This window comes from Odocoileus virginianus, chromosome 10 (assembly GCF_023699985.2).
Source record: "Odocoileus virginianus isolate 20LAN1187 ecotype Illinois chromosome 10, Ovbor_1.2, whole genome shotgun sequence".
Classification (NCBI taxonomy): Eukaryota; Metazoa; Chordata; class Mammalia; order Artiodactyla; family Cervidae; genus Odocoileus; species Odocoileus virginianus.
The window spans coordinates 2,124,391-2,146,406 of NC_069683.1; the positions used below are offsets into that span (position 1 = coordinate 2,124,391).

At 45.9% G+C, this 22,016-nt stretch overlaps 1 protein-coding gene and 1 pseudogene across 1 annotated transcript; both read right to left on the minus strand.

The window, feature by feature from the left end:
* Positions 1-1,454: 1,454 nt before the first annotated feature.
* Positions 1,455-2,632, minus strand: LOC110123999 (olfactory receptor 9Q2-like). The gene has a single exon (XM_020872294.2). It carries the CDS (start codon positions 2,563-2,565, stop codon positions 1,576-1,578), a length of 990 nt encoding a protein of 329 aa, XP_020727953.2. The 5' UTR covers positions 2,566-2,632; the 3' UTR covers positions 1,455-1,575.
* Positions 2,633-11,921: 9,289 nt separating this feature from the next.
* LOC110123998 (olfactory receptor 9Q1-like) lies at positions 11,922-13,467 on the minus strand (annotated as a pseudogene).
* Positions 13,468-22,016: the final 8,549 nt, after the last annotated feature.

The following is a 22,016-nucleotide window of genomic DNA, read 5'->3' on the forward strand; positions in this document are numbered from 1 at the left end:
ATTCAAATCTCTTGGCCACAGCTGTAATTTTCTCCCAGTATCTTCTGAAACATGTCCACCCAACTCTTTTCTACAATTTTTGTTATTATGTCCTTAAAATGAAAGGTCCTAGAGTTCAGAAATCACCACCTGTTTAATCTGTGCACTTCATTTTCTCATACACAACTGTATGCACACACACACACAGCCCACATTGACACATACTTCCATATTACAAAGTACCAGCATATCAGGGCTATAAAATAAATGTTGCTGACTGCCTTCTACCTCTACAGACTGGCCTTTTATCTTTTCTTCACCAGGTAAGAGGAAAAAGAAAATGGCAATAACAATAAATTCCAGACTGAGTAATTACAGAGGGTGGGAAATAGATCATAGTAGGAGACTGTGTGTGTGGCAGTGATGGGCTCAGGTTTTGGGTGGGGTGTGAGGGAACCTCACTCTAGCCTTTGCTTGCCGACTTCGGCACAATTACTCAACTCTAAGTCCCCAGGTGCCTCCTACACCTATAAAGAAGGAATAATAACAAAACATGCTTCACAGTGTTTTGGAAAGAATTAAATCAAATAATTCCTGGAGCAAACATCACAATTGCTGGAAGGTGATAAATGCCTAATAAATCTGGATCATTGCTATCTATCCATCATTATCATCACTAATATTCATATTATTATCATTCAAAACCCACAGAAACAATAAGAAGAGAAATAGTGAAAACATAAATGATGGGGTTTGGAAAATCCCTTTGGATCAAAACATAGTTGCATTGGTAGATAGGTTTTTTAATTTGTTTCATTCATCAGTTGTGCCAGGCAATGCATTACAGTCAACAGATGCTAGGGAATAAGATCGACATGGTTCTTACCCATTCATGCATTGAGTACTCAAAATTATGGTCCTTTACATTAGGTAAACTCACTTGGCAGATAAGAAAACTCCGACGGAAGAACTTGGAACTTAAAGGTCGACACTGGAACCTTAGATAAATTCATCCACTCAACAAATAGTTACTGAGAGCTTTTTGTGCGGTGGGAGCTTTGCTAAGCCCCAGGGGCACACAGAAATGAATCTCACAGACAAAAGCGTTTCCTCTCACGAGGTTCACTTTCTAGTTCTGAGGACCAGACAGTATCAAATATTCATAACATAGCGCATCAGATCCGGACTAGTATTATGTGCGTGTGTAGTCAGTCACTTCAGTCGTGTCCCAGTCTTCTGGACTCTTTTGGACCCTAGGACTGTAGCCCACCAGGCCCCTCTGCCCATGGGGTTCTCCAGGCACAAATACTGGAGTGGGACAACACCATGCCCTCCTCCAGGGGATCCTCCTGACCAAGGGGTTGAGCCAGCATCTCCTGCATCCTTGCAACATCACAGGCAGACATTTTTTACCACTGAGCCACCGGGAAAGCCCTGACAAGTGTTGCATGACACAGTAAATCAGAAAATGGAGATGGAATGTTAGGTGCAAGTTTAATAAGGTTATCTGGGGAAAATCTCCCCAAGTAGGTGATACTTGAGGGAAGACGGAAAAGGTGGAGCAAGTAAGGAGTGACATAGCTGATGAAGGCCCTTCTAGAACCTTCCGGAAACCTTCGATCGGCCCAAGGATTTCAGGACCGCCTCCTTGACCTCCTTGTTCCGCAGGCTGTAAATGAGAGGGTTCAGCATCGGGCTCACCGCCGTGTAGAGCACGGACACCACCTGGTCGGCCTCCGAGGACTGGCCCGCGTTGTCCCGCAGGTACATGAAGATGAGCGTCCCAAAGAAGAGCGCCACAGCGGCGAGGTGGGAGGCGCAGGTGGAGAAGGTCTTGGCCCGGCCCGCGGGGGAGCGCATCCACACGACGGCCAGGACGATGAACAGATAGGAAACCGAGATGACCAGGATACAAGCGGGCATAACCAAAACGGCGAACACAATGATCACCACCTCCTGGGTGTAGCTGTCCCCACACGAGAGCTTTAGCAGAGGCGGGAGGTCACAGAAAAGAAAGTCGATCTGGTTGCTCCCGCAAAAGGAGAGCGTGAAGGCGGTGACCGTTCGAATGAAGGCGCTGGAGAAGCCCGCCGCGTACGCCGCCGCGACCAGAACCCAGCGGGCCTTCTCGGTCACGATGGCCACATAGAGCAGGGGGCGGCACACGGCCACGCAGCGGTCGTAGGCCATGATCGCCAGGAGGTAGCAGTCCATGGACGCGAAGAAGGTGAAGAGGAAGAACTGGGCGGCGCAGCGCGCCCTGCAGAGGACCACGCCGCGTTCCAGCAGGACCACCAGCGCCTGGGGGACGACGGTGGACGAGTAGCAGATGTCCACGAGGGCGAGGTGGCCGAGGAAGAAGTACATGGGGGTGTGCAGCCGGCGATCCTGGCGGATCAGGAGGATCATTCCACAGTTCCCCAGCAGAGTGAGCAGGTAGAAAGCCAGAAAGGCCGCGAAGAGCGGAAGCCCCCAGGCGGGATGGTCAGCGAACACCGTCAAGAGGAATTCCGTCACTACCGTGAAATTCCTCCCAGGCATCCATTCAGCGGTTTGCGGGTGAAGGCGGAGACCCCAGCGCTCCATCGGGGGATCCCTGAAGAGACGTTCAAGCCATTTTAAAGAAAGAGATTTAAGCTGAGTGTCCAATAGGTAAAGCTCTGGACATCAATAAACTTGGCAGCCTACTGTGGAAATGGACACATACAGAGCTCACTACCGTATAGGATAAAAAGTCACGAAAGCTTCCATCACATATATTGACCACAACTTATTTGTCCTTTCATCAGCCCATGTACATCTAGGTTGCTCCCACGCCCTGGCTATTGGAAACAGTGCTGCCATGAATACTGGGGTACATATCTCTTTTTGATTATTGTTTTCTCAGGGAATATGCCCAGGAGTGGGTTTGCTGGGTCTTAGGGTAGATCTGTTCCTAGATTTTTAAGGAGCAGAAATCAACACAACAGTGTAAAAAAATTTTTTAATTTAAATTTAAAGACTATTGAATGCTTCCCTTATACTAAGAATGAAGATCAAGTAATTAATCTATGTCAGCTCTTTTTTTAATTAATTTTGATTGCAGCATAGTCGCTTTACAAAGTTGTGTTAGCTTCTGCTGTACGGCAAAGTGAATCAGCTCTGTGTATACCTATATCCCCTCTACAAGCCAGCTTCTATTTATTTTTAATTGGAGGATAATTGCTTTACAATGTTGCGTTGGTTTCTGACATACAGCAAGGTGAATTAGCGGTAAGCATGCATTTGTTCCCTCCCTCTTGAACCTCCCTTCCACCCCTCACCCGATCCACCCCTCTAGGTTGTCACAGAGCACCTGATTAAGCTGTGTTATACAGCAACGTCCCACGAGCTATCTACTTTATTACATATGATCATGTATATGTTTCAATGCTACTCTCTCAACTCATCCCTCCCTCTCCTTCCCCACCCCTACAAGTCAGCTTTTGTATTTGCAACTCTGTCCCCAATTAGCTGTTTGATCTTTCACAAGGCACTTAACCTCTCTGAACCTCAATTTCCTCTTCTCCCAAAAGGAGATCAATATATCAGCCCTGCTTATGAGATAATGTTAATGCAAAGATTAAAATAGATGCAGAAGCACTGTACATATATACAGTGGCTATTTAAAATTTTAAGTGAACATTTTAAGGAAAGGCAATTTATAATCTATGAACAAAAAAAGCATAAATAACAGCAAAAAATCCATAGCAATCAGCAGTGAGCTGTGCTTATAGGAATATTTCTATTTTCAGTCTGACAACATGCATCTTTAACAAATAGCTGTTGTCCTAATTAGAGTTGGCTGGCTTATCAAGGGTTTCCTGTTTGGTTTGTTTTTTTTTTTTTTTTTTTTTTTTTTGGTTTTTGCAAGTACTTGCATTAACCTTTGACTCCAAAGAGCAAACATAAGCTCCTTTTAGCACCTCACAAAGCTCCATAAGCATTGTTGGTTGTTCTCACAGTCCCTGGTAAAAGCAGCAGTGATAATAAGTGAGTGAAAGTCACTTAGTCCTATCTGACTCTTTGCAACTCCATGGACTATGCAGTCCATGGAATTCTCCAGGCCAGAATATTGGAGTGGGTAGCCTTTCCCTTCTTCAGGGGATCTTCCCAACTCAGGGATCAAACCCAGGTCTCCCACATTGCAGGAGGATTCTGTACCTGCTGAGCCACCAGGGAAACCCTTGATAATAAACAGCATCCAAATCTGAAAGCAGAACTATTTCTGCAGCCTGGCGTTGCCCAAGCACTGTTAGAGGAATCTGGGTTAATAAATTTGAGGGCTCTTAATAGAGTTCTAGAATAGGGCTGTAAAGGAGGGTGTCAGTCATGTTTGCTTACCTGATGTACCAGCAGCCAGGCCAAAACTAAGCTGACCCATTAGACATAATAACAAAGAGTAAAAATTAGATTTGGAAGCACAAGCAGAGGCGTGAACCAAGCTTACCTGATTTCCACTTCACTGGTGTCTTTTCTCTTTGTTTAGTGTTTCCTCTGTCAATGACGGGCTGATCTAGAGGAGACCTGGGTTCTAGCTCACTCACATTAGATGTATGACCCAGGGCAAGTCACTTTTCTTCTTTGGACTTCAAGTATTTTGTCTTCATTCTCTTTAAATGGACAAAAATGCAGCGTGAGTCCATGATCCCAGCAACTTAGTTCATGGGGGGTTGATTCCAGAACCACTATGTCTTATTCTAACTTCATGGAATTCCTCTCACCCTCGACAAAACAAGACATCCCTGACATTAGAGTTACCCAGGATGTTTGTAGACTTAGCCCAGGATATCAGGGCCTGGGGACCCGCCTCTGTTTCTCAGCTTCTGATCCTGCACTAGACCTTTCCAGTGGTGCTTTCTGTACTTGCTGCCCTAGCATCATGCCATAATTGGTCCCCGGGGTAAGTCTCCAGGGAAAGACAATTTATCTTCCCACCAAAATGTCTAATATCTTTGAAGTTTTCTCTTTAATTTCAAACTCCCAAAGCCCCATCCTACATCTTGCCACCAGGGTCTGATGGAGCTGATTCCTTGTTTCATTTCTACCTTGTACCAAAAGAAAATATTTCTCTGAAGGTTTTCTGATCTCAGTTGAGAATTTCACCAGGCGTTCTGCACAGTGACGCCCTAGCCAACTATGTGCTCTGCTTAGTCGCTCAATCATTTCCAACTCTTTGCCACCCCATGGATGGTAGCCCTCCAGGCTCCTCTGTCCATGGGATTCTGCAGGCCAGAATACTGGAGTGGCTAGCCTTTCCCTTCTCCAGGGGGTCTTCCCGACCCAGGGCTCGAACCCAGGTCTCCTGCATTGCAGGCAGATTCTTAACCATCTGAGGACCTGATCCCCAAAGGAGGCTGTTTTGTAAACACACGCTTTTCCCTGCCATGGCCAAGAAATGCTGTAATTGGTGACTCTGATAGTTCACCATTTGACAGGAAAAGAATCTTCGGAGTGGAAGGGTCAAGATGATAATTGCAAAGGCAGATGGCAGCAGGTCCTGAGCAGACTTCCCCCAGCAAACTGAGCACACTCTTAACGGTGACCTGCCTCTGCTCCAGGGCACTGCTTCTCAAACTCAGGGCGCGTAAGCATTACGCAGGGAACTGATTTAACACGTGAATACTATTGTTCCACATCTGTAGGTTCTGGTGCAGTGTCTATGCCAGAGGGCACAGGCATCTGCATTGCTAACAGGCACCGCAGGGGGTTCTGATAAATTAATCTTCAAAAATTAGATCTAGACACGGTGCCTTGGGAAGCATTCTCAGGCGCTCTAATCCTGCTAGATCCGCTGTGCTGTGTGTGTGTACGTGGGCGTGATCAGTCATGTCAGACCTTTTCAACCCTATAGACTGTAACCCACCAGGCTCCTCTGTCCATTCTCCAGGCAAGAATACTGGAGTGGGTTGCCATTTCCTCCTCCAAGGATCTTCCCACCGCAGGGATCAAGCCCATGTCTCCTGAGTCTCCTGCCTTGACAGGCAGATTTTTTACCTCTTGAGCCACCTGGGAAACCCATACTGTGTACCATAAAGTAAAATAACAAAGGCATATCCTTGAAGAGCATCATTTTTCTGAAGCCCCATCAGTACGTTCCTTCCTTTTTAGAGGTCTAAGACCATCAGGGTGGGTTATTGTTTCTTTTTTGTCACATAAATTTTAAAAACATGCTACAGAGAAGGCTATGCAGCTACTTGGTGGCAAAACAGTGATGTGAGCCAAGTCAGTACTCTGCTGACTAAGCCCATTTGGAAGACGGCACAAGAGAAGAGGATCTGGGCTAATGATTCTCAACTTCACTGCATAATAGAATCACCGGGGAAGTTTTTAAAACCTGAGGCCCAGAGTGTATCCCCAAACAATTAATCCAGAATATTTGAGTGTACAAGACAGACATCCATATTTTTTAAACCCCCAGTTAATTACATTGGGCAGCAAAGTTTGAGAACCACTGCCAAAGGGTTCTCCTACTTTATAAAGGCTTATGTTTACCCAGGTGTCTCAGTAAACACGCCAGGGAAGAAAATAGGCTTACCATTCTCATAAGTTTGGAAATCACTGCATACTGCATTCTCTTAATGGAAAATCTTATGGCATATCAGCATGTTAATGAATCTATATGGTCCAATTACTAAGAAATCTTGTCAACTTTCTTTAACCCACTATTTCCCGAAAGTATTTGACCACAGAACTTTTTCACTGAAAGCAGATTAACACCCTGCAGAACTAGCGTTCCTAGGGAAAGGATATCCTTAAGCAGGGCAGCTCTAGAAAAGCTCAGCAATTGATCCAAACAGCAGAGCAGTAATCATTCCAAGAAAGGCATCTCTTGATGACTCATCTCAGGATATGGCTTCTTTAAGTCTCAGTCAGACTGGCTGCCCCTGAAGCAATCACTCCTACTGGGAAAGGAATTTGGAGGGCAACAGGAGGAGAGCCACATCCTTCTAGATGGATGTCTCAAGAGCTATGGAAGAGGAAACCATCATGCCCTTTAAGAAAGACTATTCCTTCAGTTTTTAGGTGTGTCCAATGGCGGAGCCTCCTTGGGTTTTCATGAAAACAGGACATATCATCAGCTTGTTACCATGTCCACACTCACTCTGCTCACTGCACAAGAGGCCAGTGAATCCGAGGGATAAGGTATTGAGGCAAGGAATCCAATCTTATTCAGAAAACTGCTGATTGTGAAGATGGCAGACTAATGTCTCAAAATAACCATCTTTTTGGGGTCCGGATGCCAGGTTCTTTTATAGATCAGAGATGGGGGGAGGTGAGGAAACAAATTGAAAGAGGTCATTTAATCTTGCATGAATCTCCTAAAATGGCAAGCCTCGGGAAAGGGAATGTGTTAATTTCTTCCTTCCTGCCATCTACAGGTGGATAGGGTTCTGAACAAAGGCACTTTAGCTTAATGATCAGGCAGAGGGACAGGATTCTCTGAGCCAGGCCATTATATGTGATTATAATAACAAAAGTAGCCAAAGAAACAGATCTAGCCTGGAAGAGTCCATTTTGACTCCTCCCTGTTTCAAACTCTTCCCCTAGGATCCTTCTCTACAGTCTTCCCCCATCCATACTTGGGTGGATCTCAGGCTAGATCAAGGCAGAGGATAGCCTACATGCATGTGAGCTCAGTTGTGTCTGCCTCTTTGTGACCCCATGGTCTGTAGCCCAGCAGACTCTTCTGTCCATGAGATTTTCCAGGCACGAATACTGGAATGGGTTGCTATTTCCTCCTCCAGGGGATCTTCCTGACCCAAGGATTGAACCCCTGTCTCACCACTCCTGCATTGGTAGGCAGAATCTTTTACCACTAAGCCAACCAGGAAGACAGAGGATAGCCTATCCCCCGTAAGTTTGCTTTGGAAAAACTCATCTTGCTGTAACAGCTTATCTTGGTATCTCTGCCCTCACTTTACATATTCTGGAACTGCAGAATTTTTATACTTTTTTATAAGATGCCCATGTAAAGTATAGAAAGTTTGTCTCAGGCTATTCCATCTTCCTTAGTCTTGACACCCATTTCCATATCTCTCAGTTACCTGGTTCTCAGGCACTCACTTCCCATCCTAATTCATGCTCAGAGACATCTCTGAGATGGTCCTCTTCTAAGAAAGTGGCTGACAATGCATAATGTGGATTCTCTGAAGGGTAAAAATCATTTACACTTGAACAGAATTAAAGCCTGGCTATATAGAATGTCAGATCATAAAGGGACTCAAAATGCTGTCATTCCAACCTCTCCCCAATTTTGCAGAAGGAGAAATTGAGGTCCAGAATGGGAATTCTCTTATGGAAGAACACACAGTTGATTAGCAGCAGTCACCAGTCAGCATTCTTTCTATTATATCCTACAATCTCCAGAAAAGCTTGCCAACTTAAAAAAAATATTAACAACCTAAAAGATGGGTTATGTTTTATTCAGTGGGAATTTTAGTACTTCAAGCCCAGGAGACAGCAACTCATATAAGCCTGAAAGAACTGTTCCTAGGAGGCAAGGTGGGGAACTAGGTTATATAGAAGTTTTGCAACAAAGTGTAGGTACTAAAAACATCAAAAGATTGTCATAAATTAAAGAAAACCAGATAGGCCAAGTTAAGGAATTTAGCACTTCTTTATATATGAGAAGATGCAAGAGTCTGGGCTCACAGAAATCATTCCTTTGATGTGCACCTCAGCTATCTGGGGCCAGTATCCTGTATTTTCACATACTGAGCTTCCCCTGGGCTCACCATAGGAAGTGACAGCAGTCTGATGGCTGCTAGTGGAAGGCATTCTTTTCCTTCCTTAGTTTCCTCAGGCTCACAGGCTCACACTGGAGGAGACTGTGACATCCTTTGTTTACTGACATGGCAAGAAACAGTCCATTTCTCAAAGCTAAGCAGGCTAATTTCAAGCAAAGGAGTCAGAAGCTAAGAAAGCGGATGTAAGAGGGAGTCCGGCCGCATCTCGGTGCCTTGAAAAGCATGCCATGTTGCCAGGTCTGCTGCAACCAGTGTAGGCAGCACCTGCTCTCGGGTACCGTCCCTGGAGAGGTGGTGGCTTTTCTTCTCCCATCTCCGCTACTAAGCAGTGTGGGCCCCAGGACTCCTCTTTCGGGTCTGGGGCAAAGGATGGTGGGATGCTCTCCTGGAGAGAGACCATAATACCAACGAGTCCCTTCTCTGACGGTTCCTGAAGGAGCTGGCTTATCATATGAAGTCTCCTTGGAGGAAATCATTTGTCGGGAGGCACTTGAGAAGGGTGATGGGAGGAGTCCTGTTACCAAGTCCAGACTCTCTCAGTTCACCTCATGACATGCCAGTAAGTCAATAGATGAGGTGTTGAGGCAAGAAATATGACTTTATTCAGAAAGCCGGCAGGCTAAGAAGATGGCAGACTAATATCTCAAAACAGCCAACTTATCAAGATCTGGAAGCCAAGAACAGGGAGAAAAAAAGGAGTTTGAATTCCAAGAGTGGGGATCACAGGAAAAATGTATAAGACTAATAAGTAGGTGGTGCCTGTTCCTTCCTAGTGCTTTGGAATTGACTCAGGTACCTATAGTCAGACAAGTGAAGAGCAAGACCCAACAGATTCTGCAAGGCTTTGGATACAAGTGGAGCTACTGCAGAGCCCAAGGACCAGTGCAGACAAGGATTCCCTCCTGCGCACCCAGGCATGGAACACAGCAACGCTCTGCCTCCCCGAGGTCAAAAGCTTTAAGAACATAGAGAGTCGACATCTACGATACAGATTCTGCAGATACCATTATGGGCAGTAGAAATGGAAGAAATCACCAAGTGGATTCTTGGGCAAATGATGTGAGGAATGGGAGCTGTAACAGGGGAAGAAGAAGAAAGAACAGGGCATATTTCCAGTGGTGACAAACATATTGGGAGCACATAGAGATCAATGTGAGCATCTAGGAGACTACGACAGGAGTCTGAAGAGTACTAAGAGAAGGGTCCACTCTATTAACTGAACTATCAAGTCACTGCCTTAATTTACTTATTAAAAATAAACATAATCTGGGACTTCCTTGGTGGTCCAGTGGTTAAGATTCCATGCTTCCACTGCGGTGCGTAGGTTTGATCCCTGATTGGGGAACTAAGATCCAGCATACTGCACAATGCAGCCAAAAAGAAAAATAAAAAAATAAATAAATAAAACAAAGAACATAATCTGCATTTCTCAAATAATTAGTTAAATTTTGCATCTTTTCACATGCTCATTTGTATATCTTCTTTGAAAAAATGCCTATTGAGGTCTTCTGCCCTTTTTCATTGGGTTGTTTGGCTTTTTGACATGAAGTTATTTGAGCTGTTTGTATATTTTGGATATTAATCCCTTATCCATCATATTATTTGCAATTATTTTCCCCCATTCACTAGGTTATCTTTTCATTTCTGTCAATGGTATACTTTGCTGTGCCAACATTGTTAAGTTTAGTTGGGTCCCCTTTGTTTATTTTTGCTTTTATTTCTTTTGCTTTAGGAGACTGAGCCAAGAAAATACTGCTATGCTTTATGTCAGTGTTCTGCCTATGTTCTCTTCTTGGAATTTCATGGTTCCCATTCTTATATTTCGTCTTTAAACAATTTTGAGCTTATTTCAACAATGAGCTATCACCTCATATCTGTCAGAATGGCTATCATAAAAAAAAAGTCTTACAAATAACAAACATTGGGTAGGATGTACACTATCAGTTGGAATGTAAAGTGGTGAGCCATTATGGAGAACACTATTATGAATTTCCTTAAAAAGCTAAAAATAGAACTACCGTATGATCCAGGAGTTCCATTCCTGGGTATATATCCAGAAAAACTGAAAATTCTGATTCAGAAAGACACATGCACCCTGGTGTTCATAGCAGCACCATTTATAATAACCAAGACAGGGAAGCAACTCAAGTGCCCATCAACAGATGACTGAATTAAGAACATGTTCTATGGAAACTTCCTGGACAGTGGTTAGGACTCTATGCTTCCACTGCAAGGCACTTGGGTTCAATCCCTGCTTGGGGAACTAATATCCCATGAGCTGCACAGCACATCCAAAAAAAAAAGATGTGCTCTCTCTATGTATATAAATGAATATTACTCAGCCATTAAAAAGGAAATACTGCATTTGCGGTAACATGGATAGACCTATTATGCTTAGCAAGTCAGAGAAAGATGAATACTATGTGATATCACGTATATATGGAATCTACAAAGTAATACAAATTAATGTACATGTAAAACAGAACAATCTATGGCTACCAAAGGGGAGCGGGAAATGGGGAGGGACAAATTAGGAGTATGGGATTATCAGATTCAAACTACTAGGTGTAAAATAGATAAGCAGAGGCTATATACTGTATAGTACAGGGAATTATAGCCATTTCTTGTAATGAACTGTATTGGAGTAAAATCTACAAAAATACTGAATCACTATGCTGTACAACTGATGCTAACAATATTTTAAACCAACTTGGACTGTGAAGAAAGCTGAGCGCCAAAAAACTGATGCTTTTGAACTGTGGTATTGGAGAAGACTCTTGAGAGTCCCTTGGACTGCAAGGAGATCCAACCAGTCCATCCTAAATGATATCAGTCCTGGGTATTCATTGGAAGGGCTGATGCTGAAACTGAAACTCCAATACTTTGGCCACCTCATGCGAAGAGTTGACTTAATGGAAAAGACCCTGATTCTGGGAGGGATTGGGGGCAGGAGGAGAAGGGGACGACAGAGGATGAGATGGCTGGATGGCATCACCAACTTGATGGGCATGAGTTTGAGTAAACTCAGGGAGTTGGTGATGAACAGGGGAGCCTGGTGTGCTGTGATTCATGGGGTCACAAAGAGTCGGACACAACTGAGCAACTGAACTGAACTGATAGTTCAATTGTAAAACATTTTTATATAAACATAATCTACATGTTGAATCCTAACTGATGACATCATTCTTGCCTATACAGGATAGAAGAGTATCAATACTGATGTCTCTCACTCACTCTGAAATGCATCAAAAGAATAATGTGGATTAATGGATGGACTGATGGATGGATAAATGAACAGATTACACAGGCTTTAATTTCAGATTTTTTTTTGTCACTGTCCTGGGAGTTAGAGTTCTCACTCCAATCTCTTCCTATGCTGCCTCTTCCTTTCCTTCTTTTCTTTCCCTGGAACTAGAAGTTCTGGTTCTTTTTTATGCCTTATACCATGACATCCTCATTTAAATAACATAGAGCATGCTATAAATAAATGAGTTCCCAGAATGCTGGCAGTGCGCAGAAAACGATTCTCAGGAATTTCCAAGTTGGATGGTCAGGACACCCTGGCTCTGTTGAGAATTTTCCTCAGGGCCTCCAGCACGTCCTCGTTCCTCAGGCTGTAGATAAGAGGGTTCAACATGGGGATCAGCGTTGTGTAAAACACAGCCACCACCCGGTCCTCCTCCGAGGACCGGCCGGAGCGATCTTTCAGACACGTGAAGATGAGGGTCGCAAAGAAGAGCGACACCACAGGGAGGTGGAGGCTCAGGAGGAGACGGTCTTGGCGCGGCCTCCCGCGGAGGGAATCCTCAAAACGGCCACGACGGTACGCAGGCCGGACACCAGAATCGCCGCCCGGCAGGCAGGGAGGACGGAAACGGCAGGCACAGTGATTACCCCTTCCTGGGCAGAGCTGTCCCCACAGGTCCTCTGTGAGAGAGGTGGGAGCTCCCGGTAAACCAAGGCGGTCTCACTGCGTCCACAAAGGGAGAGCGTGAAGGCCGAGCCGGTCCTCAGCAAGGCGCTGCGGGCGCCCGCCACCTGGGCCCCCCTCACGGACGCGCCCGGGCCTTCCGCGTCATGGCGGAGACGCCGAGCGGGGCGGCGCACGGCCAGGCCGTGAGGTGAGGGCCGGCAAGGGGAAGTCCACGGAGCCCGGGAAGGTGACGCGGAAGAGCTGGGCGGCGCGGCGCGCGGGAGGGCGCGGCCCCGCGCTCCAGCAGGGCGGCCGTCGTCTGCCGCACGGTGACCGACGAGCAGCAGACGGCCGGGAGCGAGCGGTGACTCAGAGGGAGTACATGGGGCTCCGGAGCCGAGGAGCCACGCGGGTCAGGGGGATGAGGCCACGCGGGTCAGGGGGATGAGGCCACGCGGGTCAGGGGGATGAGGCCACGCGGGTCAGGGGGATGAGGCCACGCGGGTCAGGGGGATGAGGCCCACGGTCCCCGACAGGGTGACCGGATGGCCGAACAGGAGCAGGCGGAAGAGAGGCAGGGCCCCTTCGGGACGGGCAGTGAGGGCGGCGAGGAGGAACTCCGTCACAAAGGTGAGCTTCTTCCCTGCCGTGAACCCCGGGGTACCGAGAAGGCGAGGATGAGAAGCAAGTCATGCAGCCTCGCACGGGATTTCAGTCCCTTCCTGGTTTACAGTGCCGAGCATGTGCTGTGGGCAAAATCCAGGTGCTACGTGGGGGCTTCAGAGAGGGCTGGTCTGAACTCCTCATCCGAGGGAGTTCTGTGACATGGCGCCATCTTGGTATGTCAAGAAAACCGGTACTGGTGAATCTTTCCAGGAAAGCAGCGCTTGTTCGCCCACCTTCATTCCCTACTAGCTGTGTGAACCTCTGCACCCAGACAACCACTCAACCAGAAGTTCCCTGTCTCTCCAACAGGGCTTGATGCGTGGGGCCCTGCCTCCCACCGAAATATCTGTCTCAGGACTCCTTCCCTTTTTTTCCCTCTGACCGTAGCTCCTCTCTGATTTCAAACCCTCTTCATTTCTTGCCAGGATCAAAACAAGAGCCTTGTAACTAACAGCTGCCCCTGCCCTCAGGCCCCCTTCTTGCCAATTCTTCCTCAGTGTAGCCAGAGTGACACTTCTAAGACTTTAATATGATCCCACTTCATTCCCCTGTTAAAAAATCGAGAGGTGAAACTTCGCTGGTGGTTCAGTGGTTAAGAATCCACTTGCCGAAGCAGGAGACATGAGTTCAGTCCCTGGTCTGGGAGGATTCCGCCTGCCACGGAGCAACGGAGCCCATGAACCGCAATTACTGAGCCTGAACTCTGTCACAAGAGGAGCCCCCGCAGTGAGGGACCCGGCGCCACGCCTGGGGAGCACTGCCCGGCTCGCCACAGCGAGAGGAAGCCGTGCGTGGCAACCAAGACTCAGGCAGCCAATAATCGATTTAAGAACTCCAGGCCTGGCGGCCCGTCAGGGACAGGATGTTGTTTGGCTCCTGGGCGTGTCGGGGAAAGGCCTCCACGAGGTCCCCTACTTACTCCCGCCTGCCTCTTTCTCCCGTCTCACTCCTGGCGCCCGCAGCCACAGCGCACCCTCGCCCTTTCTCCAGCCGCCTGCGTTACCTGCGGCTTCTCCAGTCCCCCGCCTTCACTCACACCTCTGCGCTTTCCGCAAGCCATCGCTTCTGCGGCAGCACCTTAACTTTCCCATCCTCAGGGTCCTGCCCAACTCTCACACCGCCTTCAGACCCCAGCTCAGAGCCTGCTTCCCGCAGGGAGTCTCCTTGAGACTGTCTTCCCTGGTCAGTGTATGTGCCCCGGAGCTCAGCACACGGTAAACCTCAACATGCGAAGTTATCAGTGAGATATAAAGCACACTGCAGAGAGAAAGACATTGTGCAGATCTTCAAGTGATTATTTTTATGAAAATATTTAAAAATAAAAGCTAAAGTCTTAAGAACCCAATAAAATTGATGAATATTTGCAGAGATCATAAGCCATCCTTGGACTTAGCCTACCAATCTCAACATAACAGTGTGCTTACCTGCCAGAAAGCTGTTGTCTTAATTAGATCCTCTTAGCTTACGAAAGATACATTTTTTTTGCTATTTTTTAATTGAAATATAATTGCTTTACAATGTTGTGTTACTTTCTGCTGTACAATATCATAAATAAGCTACATGTATCCATAAATCCTCTCCCTTTTGAGCCTACCTCCCCCTCCCTCTCCTCTGGGTCATATCAGAGGAGGAGGCGGCATGAATTGGGAGAGGAGCATTGGCGTGTGTACACTACCATGTGTAAAACAGCTAGCGAGCAGGAAGCTGCTGTAGGGCACAAAAATAGGTTTTAAAGGGACAGATATTTTCTTTAATAACAGAGTGCACATATATAGACACTATTCTAAGTGATTTATATATTGAGTCACTTAATCCCCACATTCACTTTATGAGGCAGGAATTTTATTATCCCCACTTCACAGATGAGGCAACTGAGACCGAGTTTAAGTAACTCCATCTTGCCTCCAAGATTGCACAGCTAAAATGGAACTGCCATTAGAAACCAAACTGCACACAGAAGCACTATTTATCTTAAAGCAGGATTTTACACGCATCACAAGTCGACTCCAGCAGCCCAAGAGGACCCAGGAAATGTCTGCCTTTATGCAGACAAGTATGAAAAGCAGCTCTGCAGTCTCTGTATCTGAAAGCTGATGGAGACTCTTGTGCTAATGGACAGAAGTCCCTTTGGCAGAATTGCAGTGCAGGGGAGTAGAGAAGGTGTTTGATCATCTTTGAAGCTTTAGACTTTGGCAGCGAGGCCAGCGTTGCACTGACGTATTGGAGAGAATGATGGATCCAAGCAATCGGATCTGGTGCTCTGATCTGAGCATGAACCAAGGGGACCAGAACAGTTTCCTCACCTGAATTCCACTTCGCCTTTTCCTTGCAGTCCTCATCTCTCTTTTTCACTATTTTTCCTTTGTCTCTAAAAAGTCATTTATCTTCCACTGCTTGAGAATCTTAAGGGTCTGGGGAGAGACCACTGTGCTGGGGTGCAGAGGGTCTGGGTGGATCTTATCCTCCCAAACCTGCTTAGTGATGACCCTAACCAAATTACTTTCTCTCTCCAGGCCTCAGTGTCCGTCCCCCTCCTCCTACACTCTCCACACACACACACACACACACACTCCCTCTCTCACACACACACACTGAATCAACTTGGGGACAGTCATGTCGTAGCTGCCTGAAAGGTGGTCCCTGCATGCATCACCCTCAAGTTCCTTGCCAGTTCTGGTCCTCAAGCACTATCTTCTCTCTCTTCCCTGAATCCTTCTGTTTCCATCATTTGCTAACCCTGGTTCATTATATACGCCTCATTCCAGTTTTTGTTCAGTTCCAGACTTGGAGAGGAAAGATTGGAGAAAAGCCTCTTTGTTGGGCTCCCATCTCCAGTGCAAATCAGTCTCTTTTGGTTAAGACACCGATAGTCTCTGGAAGTCTGAAGTCCCCAGTCAACAGCTGCTTTGGTCTCTAAGGAAAAGCAGTCATTTCTCACGTAGATTCATAGCAAGGCTCCTGGTCCGAGTCCCAGCTTCACAAAGCCCTTCAACACACCCACTCAGTTGAGTCTGAAAAGCCCGAATCCAAGTTCTACACGGTCCCTGGAGAAGTGAGATATCTCTGGCTTTAGCTTCTCTAGTCAAAACAATGTCAGAAACTGTGCCCTCATCGGTGTGGCCACATCCTAGAAGGAATAAGGTGTTTTGTAAACATGAGGCTTTGATCACATTATTCAGAAGGACACCATGGGGACTCAACACAGTGACCTCACCAAGATATATCATATCTTCTAAGTTGGCCCTGTCTGGAAGTCAGGGGTTTCACTGTCTTCCCCCCACCCTTGCTCCCTTTTTTTCCTTTTAAAAACAAATGAAATCACATGGAAAACAAAAGCCTAGCGTGTTGCCCAGAGGAGAAATTGGCACATCCTTTTTGTTGGCATGGCCTTTGCCAACTCTCTGCATCTTTAACACTGCAGTATTTCTTTAGCTCCAAATTCAGAGGCATTTTGATTTAGTCACTGAATTTCAAGATGTTTCAGTTCAGAAAAGGAACTAAGGAAGATGAAGAAGATTATTCTGAAGAACAGAATAATTACAAAATAATTGTTCTCTTGAACAATTATGAGAACCAAGAGAAAATGATACCACCTCTATCATAGATTCATAACTGTGCTAAGCATTCTAAATAAAGAGCAGGAGATACATAATGAAACAAATCCCTCTTAAAGAGAAAACACAACGGCTGTCTACAAGGACTAGGCAACCTAGTAGGTTACATAACTATTCATCCTACGGGTAACAAGTACTAAGCTCCTAAGAGAGGCATAAATAAGGTGCCAAGGGGAGTCAGTGTAAGGCAAGGTTGCTCACAGTTGGGGTAGATCAGGGATGGCTTCCCAGTGGAGGTGGATTTCGGCAGGCAGTTTGGATGCAAGTGTTGGTACGAGAATGATGGGCAAGACTCTTCAGGAAGGGGGACAACATGAGCAACTTCACAGGGTCCAGAAAGCCCAGGGACTTCTCCTGGGACAGGGAGAGGCCCCGTGGCAGAAGTACAGGATGGTATTAGGCGAGCCCAGGACTAGTGTGAGGAGTGAGGCACTCACCTCGGAGGCCAGAGTTAAGGTGGCACCCAACCTTTAGCAAACAAGATTGACAGTCATAAAATATAGCTAAAAAGTAAATTCCAATGCAAAAATCTATAACGAATAAAATATCAAAATTTTAAATAAAGAGAACCGGTATTACTCACTTTCCTCTTTCTCAGTCTCGAATAGAGTTCAAATTAGCACTGGTGCTAGGATGTGTGCTTGAAAAGGCGGGGTGAGACCAACGGCTTCCAGGGCACAGGCTTAACAAGGGCCGTTTACTCCCCTAAGGATAGTCCATTATCTTGCTTCCCTGCCCTCCACTTAGGAAAAGAAAACGGAGGGAAGTCAATCAGATCTAATCCTCGCAGAGTAGCTCTAACCGTTTCAAAGCGCTCCCTTCATCGTCACAAGATCCCTGTGGGACTGAAAGGGGGAGAAGACTGCCCGCTGTCCCTGATGAGGAAATGTGGCAGAGGAGCCCACCGTCTTAGAGCTACCCAGGGAGTAGGCCAGAAGTCGAGTCTGCCCTGGGCTCACTAGCTGCTAACGGATTCTGCCTAAGCCACAGTCCCTTCTGCCCAAGGCCACGTATTTTTAGGATCACACACAAGACACATCCATGCCAGAGCTCACAGGGTGAAGAGGTGAGTCCTCTGGGTCATGCTGTACTAACAAATTACCTTAGAATCACAGTGATTTAACAGAATAAATTCATATTTACCCATGGAAAATCCAGTGTGGGTAGAGTCGTTCTCATCTGCCCTGCAGCTAAGCCATTTAGAACAGGCGGACATCAAAATTGCTAGTGCAGGGGAAGTCAGGGAAAGATCACCAAGGATGCCGCTAAGGACCAGTTCTGGCCTGCCTCCCTCCCACCCACATCCCAGTGGCCAGAATCTGGTCACGTGGCTTCAGTGTTCCTGCTTACATAATCTAGAAAATGTAGAGAAGCACACAGGTCTTTGTGCCAACAACTGCTTGGCTAAAATCTCTGCTACGCCCCTGACCCTTTGTGCATCCTTTGTGCAGCGTAAGGTCCAGAGCTCCCCCCAGAATTTCCAAGGATGGGCAAGGGCTCACAGTTGCATTCATGAGGCTCTGCTTTCCTGCTTCCGCTCAAGTGTTATTTACACTCTCACCCACTTCCTGTTACTTCGCACCCACATCACACCAGGGTACAGCATGGCCTGTTTTCTTCATCCTGCACTCTCTTAAACAATATCAACATGGTGTGCTTGTTTGGGTAACGGATTTTTAATATAATTTATTGCAAGAAACTTAGGTTCATAGTACTACACAGAAAAGGGAGAAAATTAGAATTAAATAATTGTTGTCATTGTGCTACAAATCCCCCAGTCATGCCCATCGCAAGAAATTAGTCACCGGCTGCTCCCCACCCCGACCTGAAACCTGCCTGCTACCATATGACCCATATCTTTCTCTACTGAGATCATCTTTTATTTATATCTGTCTTCTCCCAGTTCCCCCATCTTCCAAATCCCAATCCAATCCAATCCACTAAGAGAACACTCAGAATTCTTGGTATATTGTTATGCATGATAATCTAAATCTTTAATACCCAAATACCTTCCACTTAGACCATACATTAGAGGTTCTTAAATTCCATAATCCAGATGCCCTTTAAGATGTTTTCCTCAACAAAAGGAAATATCTCTCCTAAATAGAAAAAAATTAGGTCAAATTCCAGCTAGCATTTAATTTTTTTTTTTTTTTTTACTTTTAACATAACAAAAAAGGATTTAGTGCTCAAAGATGCCTTGGAAACTGGGTTAAATGACGTAAACTGTCTTTACTAAATAATTTCTCGGATACTTTAGTGTGATAATATGCTTTATAAATCTCCAAAATGAAGCACGTTTTGTGCAGCAATTCTCAAAAGTATATGACAATAGAATATTTACTAAGCTACGCACAAATTCAGTGACACACAGGAATAAGAATTTATTCTCACACTCATGGGCTTCCCAGGTGGTACAGTGGTAAAGAATCCATCTGCCAATTCAGGAGACCTGGGTTCCATCCCTGGGGCAGCAAGATCCCCTGGAGGAGGAAATGACAATTCACTCCAGTATTCTTGTCTGGAGAATCCCCTGATTCTACAGTCCATGGGGTGGCAAAGAGTCAGACATGACTGAGCCACTAACACTTTTTTTTTTAAAAGAATGTAGAACCCACCAATAATAACTGATGCCATGGAACAGCCCACATCCTTGCGGGGCCACGAAGTACCAGGCATGAGGCCAAGCACTCTGCATGTAACTTCTCACTTAAAAATAAAATTACAAACAGCTCAGACAAAATGCAACATTCCCAATCACATAAGGAAATACCCTCATAGATGATAAAGCCATCTTTTGTTAGTAGTTCTCATAAATCCACATGCAATTGTCATCTCATCATCCCTCATTCCGTTTTACTCTTCTCTAGCTCAATATTCATGTTACTGCTGATGTCAAGCTTCCCTGTTGCTGCCGTTACTCAATTTAATTTCAAATCTTTATTGGTGTTTCTCCCCCATTAAAATACGGGATTTCTTTGTTGATATTCTGCCTCTGTCTTACACTGCTTTCCCTGGAGGCAGGCTTCATGGGGAACTCCTTACCAGAAGATCCCTGACCTCTGGGGGGCTGATTCCGTGTCTCCTGTGGGGCAACCGCTGGCAAATGATAACCAGAGCCCAGACGGTTGGTAGAACAGAGGCGGGTTTTGATGGGCACTTTGCAGAACTGTGAAGATAATTAGAACAACTTGGCTTTATGAAGAGCTTTCCTCAGGGCCTCCTTCACTTCCTTGTTCCTCAGGCTGTAGAATCAGAAAACGCAGCCTGGGGCTCGTGGTTGTGTAGAATACGGTCACAACCCTTTCCCCTTCTAGGGACTTGCCTATATCATTGCATACGTAGATTAAAGCTCAAGTCACAAAGACCAACCCTACTTTAGTTACACGGGAGGCGAAGGTAAAGCAGGCCTTTGCCTGGCAACCTGATGTGCAGACGTGTAGACAGACTTGCTGATGAACAGGTAAGCGAACAGGATCACAGTTAGTCTGGTCAGAGTCATACAGAGAGCATTTCATATATGTAACAGAAATTATGCAGAGAGAAACTATATATATAGCAGCAGCCGCTAGGGGAAGCTGTCTCTCAGGACTGTGCCGATAACAATGGGAAGTCACAGAAAATAAAACCAATTTATAAGGGCCATGGAGGGAGACAAAGAAGGTGAAATGCGTAGACAGAATTGTGTTTGTCAAACCCTCTGAAATGTGCTGTCACCAACTTCTGCCAGACCTCTTGGGAGTCCTGATGGGCACAAAGCACGGGCCAACAGTGGCCACAAAATAATCACAAACACGTCTGACAATATAACTAGTATTTCCAAAGATGAGGGCCTAATTTCAGCCCAGTTAAATGCTTGGGGATTTTAAGCACTGGATTTTCACCACCACCTTCCATTCCCATAAAAAGAGTGAAGAGAAACCGCAGAGTTGGGAGACCAGCAGGGGGCGCTCTCGTGCCCTGTGATGAGCGCGGAGGCCGGCAGGAGGAAGGAAGCCTCCTCTCTCCTGGAATTTAATACAGTCATTCAAGGTCATCAACCTCCTTTCTCTGATTCATATCAGCTAGTCATATGCTTGTCGGGAGGGCCAGGCTCAACACTGGATGAAACCTGCTAATAGGAACAGCCCTGAAAAGTTTCTAGAATTACAGCCGGGAGACCAGTCTACTAACTTTTTATACCCAGAGATCGAACCTGGGTCTCCCACACTGCAGGCAGATTCTTTATCATCTGAGCCACTAGAGAAGCTCTATTATACAAACAGGCGTAGGCAATGGCTAGGGGACTTTATCAAGCAGTTTCTGGGCTTTTCCAAATGCTGTTGATTGCAACAAAATTCAGGCTTGCACGCACAAAAGCTCTAATGAACTTATTCATGGTTATTACAATTGACTTAAAAATTCTGATCTTCCTTCAGATGTTAATTCCACCGGAGCGGCTTTTAACTCAATGTTTATAAATGGGCTGAACCAAGATCTTTCTCTTCCAGTAAAAAGGACCAGGATGGACCAAGAAACTATGTCCACTCCAGATTTAGGTAATCCGGCAAATGAGTCCGTTTGCACTCTAGATGAGTCATCTCAAAAGAAGATGTTAAAATTCTTAATCTTCGACTCCAGTATATGAAGGCTTCTAAATGGAACCAAAACACCTCTAGTTTCTGCTATTGCCGAATCAGGACACGGCCAGGGAGGCGGGGGGAGGGGGAGTGGAATGTCACAAATTTAAGTGCTTTAGCACCTTCAACCCTCTAAGCAGCCAGCCTTTCCAATGGTCTCCCAATTCTCAATGACAAAATTCCAAGAACTACAGGCACTCTTCACATTTGCCTTGGAGAACACTTCTCCAGATTGGGGATGAATCTTTTCCAGTCCTAGTTGACACCAGAACCACACTCACAGTGCTCAAGCCTGCTATTGTAAAGCAGCCCCCGCCTCAAATAGTGGAGATCTCTAATGAACCTCAAGAGGTTCCTGTCTCTGAATTTTTACCTTTTTGTTTAAGCCCTTGGAGAGATACCTACCGTTCTCCCCTTAGTTCCACTACCTCTATCCACTTATTAGGCCAAGACTTTT

What these genes read in the sequence shown, in the direction of transcription:
- LOC110123999 (XM_020872294.2), bottom strand. Translation starts at nt 2,565, where the DNA reads ATGGAGCGCTGGGGTCTCCGCCTTCACCCGCAAACCGCTGAATGGATG.